Source organism: Coenobita brevimanus, chromosome 77 (assembly GCF_032717465.1).
Source record: "Coenobita brevimanus isolate Jiangsu-jjx chromosome 77, ASM3271746v2, whole genome shotgun sequence".
Taxonomy (NCBI): domain Eukaryota; kingdom Metazoa; phylum Arthropoda; class Malacostraca; order Decapoda; family Coenobitidae; genus Coenobita; species Coenobita brevimanus.
Window position 1 is genome coordinate 30,743,962 of NC_137030.1, and position 19,035 is coordinate 30,762,996.

Below are 19,035 nucleotides of genomic sequence, written 5' to 3' on the forward strand. Positions count from 1 at the left end.
ACAGGGTAACATGGAGGCGATTTGTTTGCGGTCACCCCTTGCAGGATTAAAGTGTCTGGCTATAGATAGATAGACAGATCAACCGAGTACTTATCACAACAAATTATGAACCAGAACTGTCGTCCATCTCTCCTCGCAGCTCAAATTCCTGTTGTTTTTGTTTTTTCTTGGAGGGAACAATTTGAGGGCTGCTGGCCTTTGGTTCCTTCTTCCTTGTTCCTAAAATAACCTATATATTAATTAACCTATAAATTAATTAACCTATATATTAATTGACCTGTAAATTAATTAACCTATATATTAATTAACATATAATTAACCTATTTATCAATTAACCTATATAGTACTTAAGCTATATATTAATTAACATATACAGTAATTAACCTATAAATTAATTAACCTATATATTAATTAACCTATATATTAATTAACCTATAATTAACCTGTATATCAATTAACCTATATAGTACTTAACGTATATATTAATTAACCTATACAGTAATTAACCTATATATTAATTAACAAATATAGTAATTAACCTATATAGTAATTAACCTATATATCAATTAACCTATATAGTACTTAACCTATATATTAACCTATAATTAACCTATATATCAATTAACCTATATAGTACTTAACCTATATATTAATTAACCTATACAATAATTAACCTATATATTAATTAACCTGTATAGTAATTAACCTATATATTAATTAACCCATATAGTAATTAACCTATGTATATAATTAACCTATATAGTGATTAACCTGTATAGTAATTAACCTATGTATTAATTAACCTATACAGTAATTCACCTTTATATTAATTAATCTCCATAGTAATTAACCTATATATTAATTAACCTATGATTAACCTTTTTTTTTTTTTTTTTACGTGTCCGACTCTGGGCAAAGGCTCAGGGCCTATTTCTTGGGGGCAGTGGCCTATCCCAAGGCCCAGTAGTCCACCTACACCTCCACATGTCACCACTTCGGCGCTAACACCCACCGTCCATATTGAATACATGCTAGGGCTGTCTCATACAGGACTGGTGTACTGGTATTAGCGGGGGTACTTTTACGACATCAGGCGGGTCATCTGGTAGATCAGGAAAGTCTGCTTTTTAGGAAATTCAAATCCTTAAACTGTTCCCTGCCCCAGCCGGGATTCGATCCTGGATCCATTAGGATTGCAAGCCGCCTCTCTACCGATTCAGCCACCCCCTCCCCAAAACCTATATACTAATTAACCTATATATTAGTTAACCCATATATTAATTAACCTATATAGTAATTAACCCATATACTAATTAACCCATATATTAATTAACCAATATATTAATTTACCTATTTAGTAATTAACCTATATATTAATTAACCTATTTAGTAATTAACCTATATATTAATTTACCTATATATTAATTAACATATTCTAATTAACCTATATAGCAATTAACCCATATATTAATTAACCTATATAGCAATTAACCCATATATTAATTAACCTATATATTAATTAACCTATAATTAACCTATATAGTAATTAACCCATGTATTAATTAACCTATATATTAATTAACCTATATATTAATTAACCTATACATTAATTAACCTATACATTAATTAACCTATATATGAATTAACCTATATATTAATTAACCTATGTAATTAACCCATATATTAATTAACCTCTATAATAATTAACCTATATATTAATTAACCTATATAGCAATTAACCTATATAGTAATTAACCTATATATTAATTCACCTATATAGTAATTCACCTATATAGTAATTAACTATCTACCTATCTATTGCCAGACACCATAATCCCGTAAAGGGTGGCCATTTGACACCGAGTTAGTTGTTTTACAGGGAGGGGCACCAACCCTCCACCAACCCACCTGTTGACACGTAGGGAGCACGTATGGTTTGGTTATATGGTTACCACCCAGCGTTGTAAATGGTTTCTTGGCTTACAGGAAACCATTTGGCTTATCACTCAATGTAAAGCCACCTGTAAAGGAAAGGAAAGGAATAAGAAGTGACAGGAAAGATGGGAGAAATAGGAAGAGAGGAGGGCAGGCACAGAAGAAGAATGATAAAAGCTAAGGAAGTAGGCAGCACTACATCAAGTGAGTGGATGATGGTCACCACCACCTGCCACAAATAGTAATTAACCTATATAGTAATTAACCCATATATTAATTAACATATATTAATTAACCTATACTGTATATCAATTAACCTATATATATATTAATTAACCAATAATTAACCTATATATTAATTAACCTATACATATATTACTTAACCCATACATTAATTAACCTATATATTAATTAACCTATATATTAATTAACCCATATATTAAATTAACCCTCAAACGCCTGATCAGGCAGCTACTCTTTCACAATTACACAAATCGACCTTGCACAAAATGTCAACACAAATTTCACCTGCCTGACTACCTCCAATACACTCTCTACAGGTGTTGTTATTACCTGGCGGAGATCCAGTCCAAAGTTCAGAGAGAGAGAGAGAGTTAGAGAGAGAGAGAGAGATATATATATATATATATATTTTTATTTTCTAACTGTTAACGCCCATTTTTTCTTTTTTGAGAGAGAGAGAGAGAGAGAGAGAGAGAGAGAGAGAGAGGAGTAGACAGAGAAGTGTCCTGCTGTCCAAAACGACGGGCGTTCGATCCTTGGCTCTGTATTATTTTCAACCATCCATTTGACTCATTTATATTACCAGTCACGTATCAATTTACTTTTACCGATTTATTTAGTGCTAATTGTAGTTTTACGTAATTTTAGTTATTAATGAAGGCAGTTTGAGTGACAGACTAACGAGGAGAGTGTATGTGAGTAAGGTGGAGGGGGGGAGAGGGAGGGGGAGGCCGAGGACGAGACAGAGAGATGAAGTGGAGAGGTATGTGAGAGAGGAGGGCGTGACCTGGGAGGAGGGATGCGAAATGGCGGGGGACAGGGCGACATGGAGGCGATTTGTTTGTGGCCACCCCTTATGGGATTAAGGCGTCTGGCAATAGATAGATACATAGAATTTGTGGATAAACCATCATTAAGAACTAGTAATTACTGATAGACTTAGGCAAAGGTAATTTATCTTATGTAAAGGGTTGGTTATAAATGAAATGAATATACAGTTGTGTTTAGCCTATATGGATTCATCGTCATCATCATCATCATCATCATCATTATCGCCATCATCATCATCATGATCATCATCATCATCATTATAATCATCATCTTTATCATCATTATCATTATCATCATCTTTATCATCATTATCATCAATATCATCATCATCATTATCATCATCATCATCATCATCATAATTATCATTATCATCATCGTCGTCGTGGTTGTCGTCATCATCAGTATCATCTCTCTCTCTCTCTCTCTCTCTCTCTCTCTCTCTCACACACACACACACACACACACACACACACACACACACACACACACACACACACACACACACACAGATGTTTCCCGAGCTCTCTGTAATCATGTGGAAGTAGTAAACACACACACACACACACACACACACACACACACACACACACACACACACCTTTGGAACCCCTGTTAATTCCTCATCTAATTCCCTGCATCAATCTTCAAGGCACTGGTGTCGTGGGCGTCTAACTCTAACTCTAACTCTAGCTCTAACCCTAATTCCAGCTCTAACTCTAAATCTAACTCTAATTCCAACTCTAGCTAACTCTGATTCTATCTCTAACTCTAGATCTATCTCTACTTCTAGCTCTAACTCTAACTCTAACTCTAGTTCTAATTCTAACTCTAACTCTAACTCTAACTCTATCTCTATTTCTAACTCTAACCTGACAAAGATCCCCAACCCCTTTCAGCTCGGTTGATGGCCAGGTGTAGTCAGATTAGGGGATTAATTTTGTCTATACTTCATTCACTTTAACTTGGCTCAATTGTCCATCCTTTTGAGGCTTGTATCACGTAGCTCAGTGGCAGAAAAAGACGATGCTGCTGTTCTTCATCCCATCTGCAGCACTTCTTCGTGATTAGCACCCTATTCCTAGCGCCAATCTATTGCTATAACTCAGCATTCAAGGAAGAGATGACAGTTTTAGGCCAAGGTAAAATGAAGAGGGTGTAGTAACTGAGACTCATTTCTACCTCATAACTAAGGCTTGAGAGAGAGAGAGAGAGAGAGAGAGAGAGAGAGAGAGAGAATGAAAGTAAAACACTATTTCTGGCGCTGATCTCCCGCCAGTCAAGTCAAAAGCTCAGCCTGCGGTCAAAATGAAAGTCAGGATTATTATCATTACATTTTTTTAGGCATCAAAAATGGAAAATCTCGCCATTCAACTTTCACTTTCATAAATGCTAAAGTATCCGCTGTAAAATTCAATTAAAGAAAACGTAAAAGTCGCAGAAAACATTGACCCTTTGTTTTGGGGTGCATTTCTCTAGGGTAAACAAAATCTTCTAAAACTGACGAAATAATTTGCTTCGCTCCAAGTTCTCACCCTTGACATTGCCTGAGATAGTTTTTAATAATTTCCTCTTAGTTTTTATCTCCTAACTGGATAAACTGGGATGCTAAATGGAGTGATAATTCAAAGTTCACTTAATAATTCCACTTAATGCGAAAGGATTAATCGGAAACTGCCTCACTTCCATCATTTTTATTTTACTTGTCCGTTTTTCACCTCTTCCTCTACTCAAGGAGTTTATTTTCAACTAAGCTGAATAAACTCGTCTGCCTTTAGGAGAGAAATAGCAATCAATGTAAACTGGTAATTATTGAGTTGTCTTTCCTTCCGCCCGTCTATCCTTGTGCCTGCCACGTCTTCCTTCATGTTTCTGTTATCACCTTATATGAGCAGTCATCTGGTGGCAAATGGTGGCCACCGTCATCCACTCACTTGATGTAGTGATGTCTGCTTCTTACTTCACCTTTATCATTCTTTTCTGTGACCGCCTTCCTCTCTTCCTATTTCTCCCATCCTTCCTGTCACTTGTTATTATTTTTCTTTCCTCTACGGGTGGATTAACATTGAGTGACAAACCTAACGATTTGCAACGCTGGGTGGTAATCATATAACCAACCCACACGTGTTCCCGTATGCGTGTCAACAAATGGGTTGGCAGAGTTAGTGCCCCTCCCAGAAAAACAACCAACTCAAAGTCAAACGGCCATCCTCTATAGAAGTATGGCGTCTGCATATAAATAGACAAATAGAATCAGTAATCCGGAGTCTTTCTGTCTGTCTGTCTGTGTGACGTAGGAGGCGTGTCTTTCCCATGAATGCTGTAATCGTTTGTCCTTAGCGAGTGTAAAATCCCGTCCTGAATCTCAAAAGGTGTGGCTGTCTCTGTTTCCTTTTCTTTGTGAGGATAGTTTATATTCACCCTGGCGTACTGGATGTGTCTGGTGATAATAAGGATGAAATAAGAGTACTGATGAATCTCTCTATGAAGTACGCCTGCCTTGCCGTCAGTTTTTCCGCCTGCCTGTCTCTCTCCCTGAAGATGACCTGTATCCCACTCCGCCATTCTCTGCCACACAGAATCACAAGCGAGACTGAGTGTTAAGGAAAGTAGTAATTTACACTCGAAGCTAATATAACGCTCATTTCTGTTTGGATCTTGTTCTTTATGTTACTGTGCAGTCAGGAGGTTGTAAAGGAGGTGCAAGGTAGGGCAGTGGATGTGGGGGTGGCTCTAATGAATGAGGGTGAGGTGTGGAAGATTCTGGAGTTGCTGTTTGCTGATGATAGTTTTGTTGAGTGAAGATGAATGGGAGTTGCAAGGTTTGGTGAATGAATTTGGGACAGTGTGTAGGAAGAGGAATCTGAAAGTTATGTAAACAAGAGTAAAGTTATGGTGTTTGAGAGGAATGAAGTCACAGAGTGTACAGTGAGGTTGGATGGTGAGGATATGGAGAATGTGAGTGCATTCAAATACTTGGGTAGTGTGATGAGTAAGGATGGAACTTTGGGGGATGAAGTGCATGAAAGGGTACAGCAGGGAAGGAAGGTTGTTGGTTAACTGAAAGCAGTGATGAGAAATTGGGAGGTGAGTATGGAAGTTAAGAAGTCACTGCATGATAGTATTATGATCCCTACCCTGACGTATGGAAGCGAGGCATGAACCTTGCAAGAGGGGAACAAGTCAAGTGTGAGAGCAGTGGAAATGAGTTACCTGAGAGAAGCATGTGGAGTGACATGGAGGGACAGGTTGACGAATGAAGAAGTGAAGGAACGTTGTTGGGTGGATGTGGATGTGATTGAGATAATTAGGAGAATTACACTGAGGTGGTTTAGACATGTGGAGAGAATGGAGAATGAAAGACTGACTAAGAGGGTGTACGTAGGTGAAGTGGAGGGAGGGAGAGGGAGGGGTAGACCGAGGATGAGGTGGAGGGATGAAGTTGAGAGATATATGAGGGAGGGGGGAGTGAGTTGGGGGAAGGGCTATCAAATGGTGGGTGACAGAGCGACTTGGAGGCGTTTTGTCTGCGGCCACGCTTTGCGAGATTAGGGCGCCGGGCTCTAGGTAGATACACAGAGAGACAGCAATCAGAATATCGTCATATGCATTTACGTAACATAGACTGTACAACGCGCCCTAAGCATCATGAGCTGCTTCGAAAAAAGGCAAAGGAGTGAGCTACCTGTCCATCAAGGGAGGTGGTGGTACTTGGGGATGGAGGGAGGAAGAGGAGGAAGAGGAGGGAGAAGGAGGAAGAGGAGGGAGAGGAGGTCTGGAGCTGTGTCCGACAATCAGACCATTTTTGCTTTCCTGGCCCTGCACCGACAAGGCCTGGACACCTTCTTTACTGTACCTGTAGGGCGGCCCCACATAAGCAATTGCTTACCTGAGGTAAACGGGTCTGCTCACTCTTCCATCTTATTATGAACAGATTTCTCTTCCCCGCATGTGATGCAGTGCGATAGTGTTATTCTTATATTTTAGTTTAATCACTCTTGCTTACTGACTTACTGTTGGGTTATGTAATGGCTGTTTATTCATTTTATAATGTTTGCGTCATTTAATCACAGCCTACACATATACCTGTAATCACTACATATACCTGTAATCACTACATATACCTGTAATCACTACATATACCTGTAATCACTACATATACCTGTAATCACTACATATACCTGTCATCACTGCATGTTGTGATCACCAAATTTACTGTCTTTTCTGCTTTTTTTTTTTTTTTTTAGCGGACATATACATTAAAAAAAAGTCTTCTTACTGCCCCTTTCATTAGAGAATATTCCTTATTAATAATCTGTCTGCTTTTCCGAAATACAGTGCTGGATCTGCTATACTACTTGACCTGTTATTGATATTGACCAAAAAGTATATGGTAAGGGATGCCATTGCTTCCCTCACGGTCACATTAGACAACAACCTTGTGTGGTGTAATACTGACTTGTTTTACTTTGTTTTGTTTGCCACAGCCGGTGCGGGGATGGTGCGTGGTTACTCTGGTCTGCCTGCTGAGGTGGTGGCCACTGTGCCGCGCCGCCCCCAGCTGCGGCAGTCATGGGTGCGCCGCCCCCTATCACCCTCGCCACCGCCATCACCCTCACCCTCACCGCCCAGCCCCGCACCCTGCACGCCGGAACCCAGCATGCCGCAGCCGCAGCCCCCGCCCCTGGACCACCCCCGCACCCAGGCGGGGAAGGGCGGGGCTGGGGTGGTGGTGGGGGAGTACCTGCCCCGCGCCCCGCCCCGGGAGACGGTGTCAGGGCAGGTGTCCCGCGCCAGGGCATTTTTTGAGGCCGGTCCTCCGCCGCCATCACCCCCACCACCACCCAAGCCGCAGGTGGAGCACGCCGCAGCGGTCACGGTGCGGCTGCGGCGACGCGAGGACCCTCAGCCCCGCCTGCGGCAGTACCGCAACACCATCAGCACCTTCCCCCGCTGGACTCCCAAGGCGGGTATAGGGGGCGAGGGTGGGGGCGGAGGCGGGGGTGGTGGGGGCGCTGAGGTGTGGTGGTCGCCGCACCTGGACGAAAGCGGCAACCTGCTGCCGCCGCCCACCACCATCACGCCGCTGGAGGTGCGGCGGGTGCGGCCTGTGGTCACGCGGCGGCGCTTCGGCACGGTGGTGGGGGTGGTGGGGGGCGGGGGGGCGGGGCGTGGTGGGGGTGGTGTGGCCGCGACTGAGCCAGACAGTCAGGCCTCAGCCGCCGTGTGTGACGCACCGCCACGCACACCGCCGCCGCCGCAGCCTGAGTGTCGCTGCCGCCACGCCGAGTGTCAGTGTAGTGCCACCGCGCGGGGGGGGCAGTGTCGGGGGGACGATACGATGGTGGTGGGGGGCGCCGCGCCCAGGGGGGTCGCCGCTAACATCAAGAGCTTCACAGACATCCCACCACACCTGCTGGACTGCCTGCAGGAGAGCTCAGTGGACCCCTCCCCGCCCCCACCACCCGCACCCGCACCCGCACCCGCACCCAGGACCCATTGGCAGGGGGCGGGCAGTGACGGGGAGGGGGAGGGGGAGGGGGAGAGGGGCAGTGAAGGGGGTAGTGAGGGTGAGGTGGGGGGCGGCAGTGACTACCACACCAGTGACGGCAGAGGCTCATCACTCTCAGCTGCATCAGACGACCACCACCACCACCACCACCACCACAACCACCACAACCACAGCTACCACTACCACGGTATGTTCTGTTTCCCTCACACCAGTACATATGCAGCAACGTCTACGTCACATTGGCGTCACGAGCGTCACTTTCCTCCCTGACGTAACAAACCCAATCATCTGAGGCCAGAGCCGCGTCACGCCTCTCTCAGCTTAGGAATATTTAGCCAGCAGAGGAAAGTGACAAGTTAGAGAGGTGGAAATATATAGGCCTATTCTCTCTCTCTCTCTCTCTCTCTCTCTCTCTCTCTCTCTCTCTCTCTCTCTATCGTGACGTGAGTGTGACGCAGTGAAACAATAATCATATTTTTGCGCCACACTGTCTCATGTATGGAAAGTATTGCACTTCTCGATATTTTTTTTTTATGTTCACTGTAAGTCGAGGATGCGTTTCAATATATCAATTAATTTTCAGTCCATCATCATCATCATCATCATCATCATTCTTATCGTCATCATCATCGTCATCATCTTCATCACCATCATCATCATCATTCTCATTGTCATTATCATTGTTATCGTCATCATCGTCGTCATCATCATCATCATCATCACCATCATTGTCATCATCATCGTCATCATCATCACTGTCATCATCATCATCGTCATCATTATCATCATCATCATCATCATATTCATCATCGTCATCACCATTATCGTCATCATTATCATCATCATCATAATCATCATCATCGTCATAATCATCATCATCGTCATTGATATCATCACCGTCATCATCATCACCATCCTCATCATCATCATCATCATCATCATCATCAGCTCTCACTATACTCTTTTTACACTAACTTGGCCTATAATTACCATCTCTCCATCTCGAATGCAGGGTTGTAACAAGAGACTAGCACTAATGATGATGCTAGTCACGAAGAAGTGCTATGGGAAGGACGTAGAGCCATAGCACTTTTTTTCTGTCACTCAGCTACGTGAAATAAGCTGCAAAAGGACGAAAATCTGGGCCAGGGTAAGGTGAAAGGAGTATAGTATTGTGGGTGATGTGAAGAATTTAAGACGTGTGATTTTGTGATTGGCACTGGAAGGGTTAATACACACACACACACACACACACACACACACACACACACACACACACACACACACACACACCGCCGCAAACATCTCCTCTTGACTACTGAGAGGAGAGGAAGGAGAGAGAAGAGAAAGAGGAAAGAAGAGAGAATCAGTAGTAGGCCATCAAGATTATATTATGTCTTCTCGGAGATTTGGTTTAAAGTCTGGAGTGCTGTCATTATTATTATTATTATTATTATTATTACTATTATTATTATCATTATTATTATCATGTTCTTGAGGAAGGGAATGGGAAGGCAAGAAGAAAGTTTGAGTACGATTATTAATATTATTTTTATTATTATTATTATTATTAATTATTAGTATTAGTATTATTGTGGTAGGTGGTGGCGACCATCATCCACTCACTTGATGTAGTGCTGCCTACTTCTTCGTTAGCTTTTATCATTCTTTTTCTGTGCCTGCCCTCCTCTCTTCCTATTTCTCCCATCTTTCCTGTCACTTCTTATTGCTTTTCTTTCCTTTACAGGTGGCTTTACATTCAGTGACAAGCCAAATGGTTTCCTGTAAGCCAAGAAACCATTTACAACGCTGGGTGGTAACCATATAACCAAACCATACGTGCTCCCTACGTGTCAACAAGTGGGTTGGTGGAGGGTTAGTGCCCCTCCCTGTAAAACAACTAACTCTAAGTCAGAGGGTGAAGTGCTTGAAAGGGTACAACAGGGAAGAAAGGTTGCTGGTTCTTCGAAAGCAGTGATAAGAAACAGGGAAGTGAGCATGGAAGTGAAAAAGTTACTACATGACAGTATTGTGATACCAACTCTAACGTATGGAAGCGAAGCTTGGACGTTGTTGGAAGGACACAAGTCAAGAGTGAGAGCAGTTGAAATGAGTTCTTTAAGAGGAGCCTGTGGAGTCACATGGAGAGACAGGCTGACGAATGAGGATATAAAGGAGCGTTGTGGTGTGGATGTGGATGTGATAGGAAGCGTTATGAGGAACACACTGAGGTGGTTTGGCCATGTGGAGAGGATGGAGAGTGAAAGACTGACGAAGAGAGTGTATGTGAGTGAGGTGGAGGGGGGAAGAGGGAGGGGGAGGCCGAGGATGAGATGGAGGGATGGGGTGGAGAGGTATATGAGAGAGGGGGTGTGAGTTGGGAGCAGGGCAGTGAGATGGCGGGGGACAGGGCGACTTGGAGGCTATTTGTTTGTGGCCACCCCAAACGGGATTGAGGCGTCTGGCAATAGATAGATAGATAGATAGTCAAATGGCCACCCCTTACTGGATTATGGCGTCTGGCAATAGATAGATAGATAGTTAGTCAAATGGCCATCCCTTACTGGATTATGGCGTCTGGCAATAGATAGATAGATAGATAGATTATTATCATTATTATTATTATTATTATTATTATTTGTCTATTGAGGAAAGGGGGGGTAAGGCAAGAAGTAAGTTGGATACGCCCTTGCCATTCCTCACTCATCTATTCATTCATAAAAGCTTCACCCCTTCACCATAATAATAATAATAATAATAATAATAATAACAATAATAATAATAATAATAATAATAATAATAATAACAATAATAATAATAATTATTATTATTATTATTATTTTAATAAAAATAATAATAATAATCATAATAACAATAATAATAATAATAATAATAATAATAATAAAAATAATAATAATAATAATAATAATAATAATAATAATAATAATAATAATAATAATAATAATAATAACAACAATAGAAATGGTATATTATTATTATTATTATTATTATCATTATTATTATTATTATTATTATTATTATTATTATTATTATTATTATTATTATTATATTATTATTATTATTATTATTATTATTATTATTATTATATTATTATTATTATTATTATTATTATTATTATTATTATTATTATTATTAAACAGTAACTTCAATGCCCACGAAGAAAATGATCCACAGCTCCAAGCCAACCCCTCATCATCACCCTTCTTCCCTCACCCCTTCAGACCGAGCACCTCATTCTTGGCTTATTGCTACCGCTACCAGACGATTTTGGAGAGTTACCCCTACCATAAGAGAGTGAAAGGTGACCCACTCTCTGGGCCCGAATACTCTCTTTCTCTCTCTCTCTCTCTCTCTCTCTCTCTCTCTCTCTCTCTCTCTCTCTCTCTCTCTCTCTCTCTCTCTCAGCTGAATAAAATTGTGACATTAGTTTCACAAGAATAAATGAAATAAATGAGTTACCCTCACCATGAGAGGGGTAATTAAACAGAAAATGGGGGAAGGCATGGTAATTATCTTTCTTAACTAAGTGTAAATAATTTTCTTAGTGATAAATGGACTTACGAAATAATTTTACTACGAAATGAATACGACTGGAAAGATTGATGTGCGCTATGTATGTATGTATGTATGTTATGTATGTATGTATGTATGCATGTTATGTAGGTATGAATGCATGTTATGTATGTATGTTGTTATGTATGTATGTATGTAGGCTCTAAATGTATGTATGTATGTATGTTATGCATGTATGTATGTATGTATGTATGTTATGTATGTATGTATGTATGTATGTATGTATGTCATGTATGTATGTATGTATGTATGTATTTATGTTATGTATGTATGTATGTTATGAAGGTATGTATGTATGTATGTAGGTATGTATGTTATGTAGGTATGTATGTATGTATTTGTTATGTAGGGGTGTATGTATTTAGGCTATATTATGTATGTGTATGTATGTATGTATGTTTATGTATGTATGTTATGTATGTATGTATGTATGTATTTATGTTATGTAGGTATGTATGTACTGAGGCTATATTATGTATGTGTATGTATGTATTTATGTATGTACGTATGTATGTATGTATATGTAGGTATGTATGTTATGTATGTATGTATGTATGTACTGTACGTATGTATGTTATGAAGGTATGTATGTATGTTATGAAGGTATGTATGTATGTATGTAATTATTTTCGTGTTTTACGTATTGCGTGTCTTAATGTAATTGTGGTCACTAAATGCATCTACCACAACTACCACTATCCTACCACATATCTACCACAACTACCACTATCCTACCACATATCTACCACAACTACCACTATCCTACCACATATCTACCACAACTACCACTATCCTACCACATATTTACCACAACTGCAGTCCTGATGGACCCAGGTTCGAATCCCGGCTGGGGCAGGGAACAGTTTATGGATTTGAATTTCATAAAAGCAGACTTTCCTGATCTACCAGATAACCCGCCGACATGTCATAAAAATACCCCCGCTAATACCAGTACACCAGTCCTGTATGAGACAGCCCTAGCATGTATTCAATATGGACGGTGGGTGTTAGCGCCGAAGTGGTGACATGTAGAGAGGTGTATGGTATGTAGGAGGACTACTGGGCCTTGGGAGCAGGCTGTGAAGCCTATGCCCAGAGTCGGACACGTAAAAAAAAAAAAAAAAAAAAAAACTACCATTACCCTACCACATATTTACCACAACTACTACTACCCTACCAAATATCTACCACAACTACCACTATTCTACCACATATCTACCACAACTACCACTATCCCATCACATATTTACCACAACTACCACTACCCTACCACATATTTACCACAACTACTACTACCCTACCACATATTTACCACAACTACCACTATCCTACGACTACTTCATCTACTCACATAACTACCACAACTACCACACATAGACAACCACTCCACAGTCATTGCCAGAAAGAGGGAGAGAGAGAGAGAGAGAGCTCTGGAAAATCAGATATCACCTACCTCTCTGGCAGCCACAACTACCACCACCCTTCCTACCACCATTACCATCAGCTGCCACCATTTCCGCCCTGTATGGTTTCCGGTGGTGGTAGGGGGTGGGGAGAGAGCCTTTCCATACCATACTTTCCCATGGCTACCACAACTACCACAATTATCGCTGCTACCAGTACTAATTCTATGGTTGTTTTGGTTGGAATTATTACTACCACTACTACTACAACACAACTACCACTACTACAACCATCACTACCACTACCATCACTACCACAACCACCACTACCCTAACCACCACTACCACAACCACCACTACCACAACCACCACTACTACAACCACCGCTACTACAACCACTACTACCACTACCACAACCACCACTACCACTACCACAACCATCACTACCATTACCACTACCACAATCACCACTACCACTACCACAGCCATTACTACCACAATCACCACTACCACTACCACAACCATCATTACCACCACCACAACCATCACTACCAATACCGCTACCACATCAGTGCATTTACAATCACTATCTCTATCAGCTCTTTGGCGCTATCCTTGTCAGTTACACGACCGGGTTGATAGATGCGGATATAGGCAGATAGATACGAGTAGATATAGAGAGATACATAGATAGATAGATAGATAGATAGACAGAGCGACGGGAGCATAGGCCTATAAGCAGGTATTCTTGTCATATAAGGAAGCTCCCTAACACCTCTTCCTATGCGACTTATTTTGTTTATTACGCCTTGCCATCCTCTTCTGTGTTAAATCATTCTAACGTCACCATACTTTGAATAAATAATGTACAAAACGATATTAGCCATTCGTATCCCAAAATAAATCGGTAAGGAAGAGGTGTTAGGGAGCAACCGACAAGAATGGGAGCCCTAGTGCTGGCGAATGTTATCCTTGTCATTCACGCTTGTACTATTTGACTCTTATTCTCGCCGGTTTAAGGAGGCTTCCTAACACCCTTTTCTTAGGGATTTATTTTCTCTATTACACCTTGTTCTCTTCGGTTAGGCTAAGTACAAAAAGGGTATTAACCACCCATATCCAAAAATAAATCGCTAAGGAAGAGGTGTTAGGGAGCTTCCTTAACCGACGAGAATACAGACCTTGATGTTTGTCCCTGCCACGAGAGAGAGACAGACAGACAGACAGACAGACAGACAGACAGACAGACTGACAGACAGACAGAGTGAGACAGAGACAGAAAGACAGAGAGAGAGAGACAGACAGACAGACAGACAGACAGACAGAGTGAGACAGAGACAGAAAGACAGAGAGAGAGAGAGAGAGGAGGGAGGTATAAGAACGTAAACAAAAGAACATAAGAGTGGATAACTTCACTCCTAGAAGGGTAACTGAACTACTAGAATGAGATAAGGATAGCAAAGATGAAGGCTCTCCCCCGCCCTCCAAACCCTCCAGCCGAAGCCGGTAGGAAAAAGTCAGAAAGAACACCACACAGTATAGAAAAACTGGCGTGGACATTTTACAGGAAAGTGTGAAAGGAGAATAGACTTTCATAGTGTAACCAGAGAAGGAAAAAGAATGAATTAGTATTGGTTATAAGATTTTCTTTATTCTATATCCACCCCTTATTTGTCATATGCTTATCTAGCCTATGCTTGAAACTCTCAATGGAAGAGGCAGCAACTACTTTACTAGGTAGCTTATTCCATTCGTCTACTACTCTATTACCAAACCAATTTCTACCTATTTCCTTATTGAAACGAAATTTAGTTTGAAACTTTTACCTCTAGTTCTATCCTGTATGCTCACTTTAAGTACCTTGCTAATATCTCCCTTATCTATACCCTTCATCCACTTAAACACCTCAGTTAAGTCTCCCCTTATTCTACGCCTCTCTAGTGTGCTCAGATCTAATCTTTTTTATAGTCTATCTTCATATGACAGGTTCCGAATACTATATCTCATTTTTGTTATTTTTCTCTGTACATGAGAGAGGACTGTTTTAAGATTGTGTGGACTTGATGGTAGGTCACTAAAAGGGGTGAAAAGTTTTTATGTAAATAGTAGAGCGTGTGTAAGAGTGGGAAATGCTGTGAGTGATTGGTTTCCCGTGAGAGTGGGGCTGCGACAGGGATGTGTGATGTCGCCTTGGTTGTTTAATATTTACATGGATGGTGTTGTAAGGGAGGTGAATGCAAGAGTTTTAGGTGGTCTGAGTCTGGTAAATGTTGATGGAGGAGAGTGGAATCTGAAGCAGCTGCTGTTTGCAGATGATACTGCACTGGTGACTGATTCAGAGGAGAGATTGAGACAGTTGGTAGAGGAGTTTGGAAGGGTGTGTGAAAGGAGGAAATTGAAAGTAAATGAGAATAAGAGTAAAGTGATGAAGTGTACGAGGCTGATAGATGGTAGGGGGATGAATATAGTTTTGAATGGTGAGTTGCTTGAGGAGGTAGAGTGTTTTAAATATCTAGGGTCACATGTTGCTGTGGATGGAAGAATAGATGCAGAAGTGAAGTTTAGAATAAATGAAGTAGGAAAGGTGCTGGGAGGAATGAAAAAGTGTTTAAATGTCGTTCGCTTAGAATGGATGTAAAGAGAAGGCTGTATGAGGGTGTTGTGGTACCGACTGCATTATATGGGGCTGAAACATGGAATATGGGTGTAGCAGAGAGGAAAAGTTTGAATGTAATGGAGATGAGATGTCTGAGGAGTATGTGTGGAGTGACGCGTATGGATCGAGTGCGAAATGATGAAGTGCGAAGGAGAACTGGAGTTGTTCGGGAGATGGCTGGTAGAGTTGAGCAGAGGGTGTTGCAATGGTTTGGGCATATGGAGAGAATGGATAATGAGCGATTGGTGAAAAAGATAACTAGATCTGATGTGAGAGGTGTAAGACTGAGAGGAAGACCACGAATAGGATGGATGGACAGTGTGAAGAGAGCGCTGGATGCGAGAGGGATGTCTGTTGAGCAAGGAAGAGTGGCTGTGCGTGACAGAAATAAATGGAGAGAAATTGTGAATGAATAAGTGATGACGCAGCCCTGAGGGGATATTCTCCCGCTTTTGGTCTGATCAGCTAGTCAGGTCAGGTGCGGGTAAGGGGATGGGTCTGTTATGATGTGGCAGGGGTAAACCAGTTCTGCTGTCGGGCCCTGCTGTGGATGTCACTGATTGCATTGCGCAGTTGACCCTTGTGCGTTGTGATGCAGTGAGGATCTGTCCGTTCTCCCCTTTGGGGCTAAGATGCGAATAAATGTGTTTGAATGGATGAGTAAATGGAGAGTGAGTCGTCCTGTCTCGGCTACCTCCCTTTCCTTGGGGGAAGCAGCCTAGGTATATAGATAGATAGATAGATGAGAGAGGGGGGTGTGAATTGGGAGCAGGACAGTGAAATGGCGGGGGACAGGGTAACGTGGAGGCGATTTGTTTGTGGCCACCCGTATAAGGGAATAAGGCGTCTGGCAATAGATAGATAGACAGACATTTTCCAACTAATTTATATCCACTCTATAGTAAGGAGACCAAAACTGCACGGCGTAGTCTAAATGTGGTCTTACTAATGCTAGGTACAGTTGCAGTATTTGTACCATTAACCACAACTACTACCGTCAGCTACCACAACTACCACCATCAGCTACCACAACTACCACCATCAGCTACCACAACTACCACCATCAGCTGCCACAACTACCACCATCAGCTGCCACAACTACCACCATCAACTACCAAAACTACCACCATCAACTACCACAACTACCACCATCAACCACCACAACTACCACCATCAGCTACCACAACTACCACCATCAACCACCACAACCACCACCATCAGCTACCACAACTACCACCATCAACTACCACAACTACCACAACTACCACCATCAACTACCACAACTACCACCATCAACTACCACAACTACCACCATCAACCACTACAACCACCACCATCAGCTACCACAACTACCATCATCAGCTACCACAACTACCACAACTACCACCATCAACTACCACAACTACCACCATCTAACCCAGCCCTATTACTGCCTTGCAACTCAGTCTGTCCTTGATTCACACACACACACACACACACACACACACACACACACACACACACACACACACACACACACACTACGCAGCCCAGTCTGATTGTGTACCGTATCCTGATTGCCGACTCTGTGTGTGTGTGTGTGTGTGTGTGTGTGTGTGTGTGTGTGTACCTTGAGTGTGGGTTTGTAAAGGTTTTGAATGTAAACGAGAAAGAGACAGAGGGGGGGTAAGGGACACACACACACACACACACACACACACACACACACACACACACACACACATCAATAGGGTCAGCCCTTCCGCTCTCACTATTGTCCATCTCTCCTCATTGTGTGTGTATGTGCCTCCCGTGTGCGTATCCTGGCTCCTGTGTGTGTATCTGGCTCCTGTGTATGTATCCTGGCTCCTGTGTGTGTATCCTGGCTCCCGTGTGCGTATCCTGACTCCCGTGTGCGTATCCTGGCTCCCGTGTGCGTATTCTGGCTCCTGTTTGTGTCTCCTGGCTCCCGTGTGCGTATTCTCGCCCCTGTGTGCGTCATGGATCTCCTGTGTACGTATTATGGACGCTGTGTGCGTATTTAGCCTTACATGTACGTAATAGGTTATACTTTTTTATGCATTAATTATTTTTCCTGTGTACGTATTGTCCCTATGTGCGTATCGTGGAAAGTGTGTGCGTTTTTTCCCCGTGTGTGTATTTTTTGTGTGCGTATGATCTATGTGCGTATTGACCCCTGTGTATATTGTATTGCTTGTGTGCGTATTATCTATGTGCGTATTGACCGTATCTATGTGCGTATTGTATTGTTTGTGTACGTATTATCTATGTGCGTATTGACTCCTGTGTATATTGTTTTTGTGTACGTATATTTGTCTGTACGTAATTATGTGCGTATTATGGTTCCTTTGTGTATTGTGTCCCCTGTGTGCGTATTGTAGATGCTGTGTACGTATTTTTCTTTGTGAACGTTTTGATTTTTGTGTGCGTATTGGTTCCCTTGTGCATGTTTTACCTGTGTACGTTTTTAGCTTGTTTGCGTAGTGTGGGTCCTGTGTGTGTACTATTATTTGTGTGCGTTTTTAGCTTCTGTGCGTATCTTGAGTCATGTGTGTGTACTATTGATATTTGTGTGCGTTTTTAGCTTCTGTGTGCGTATTACGGGTCCTGTGTGTGTACTTTTGTGTGCGTTTTTAGTTTCTGTGTGTACTCTTGTTATTTATGTGCGTTTTTAGCGTCTGTGTGTGTATTGTGGGTACTGTACGTTTATTTGTGTGCGTTTTTAGCATCGACATGTGTGTGCGTATTGTCGCCCTTTTGGTCTTATTGTTGTCCATATGTGCGTTTTTAGCTGTGTACGTATTTTGTCTCGTGTGCGTATTTGTGCCATGTGACCCGTGTACACATAGAGGAGTTAACAGCAA

At 41.8% G+C, this 19,035-nt stretch overlaps 1 protein-coding gene across 1 annotated transcript in view; it reads left to right on the plus strand.

The window, feature by feature from the left end:
* Positions 1–7,504: 7,504 nt before the first annotated feature.
* Positions 7,505–19,035, plus strand: part of LOC145408520 (uncharacterized) — a 118,720-nt gene continuing 107,189 nt past the window's right edge. Inside the window, exons 1-2 of the mRNA XM_080279252.1 lie at positions 7,505–8,155; positions 8,270–8,654. Coding sequence (XP_080135378.1) covers positions 7,505–8,155; positions 8,270–8,654 — 1,036 coding nt within the window. The remainder of the gene's footprint in view (positions 8,156–8,269; positions 8,655–19,035) is intronic.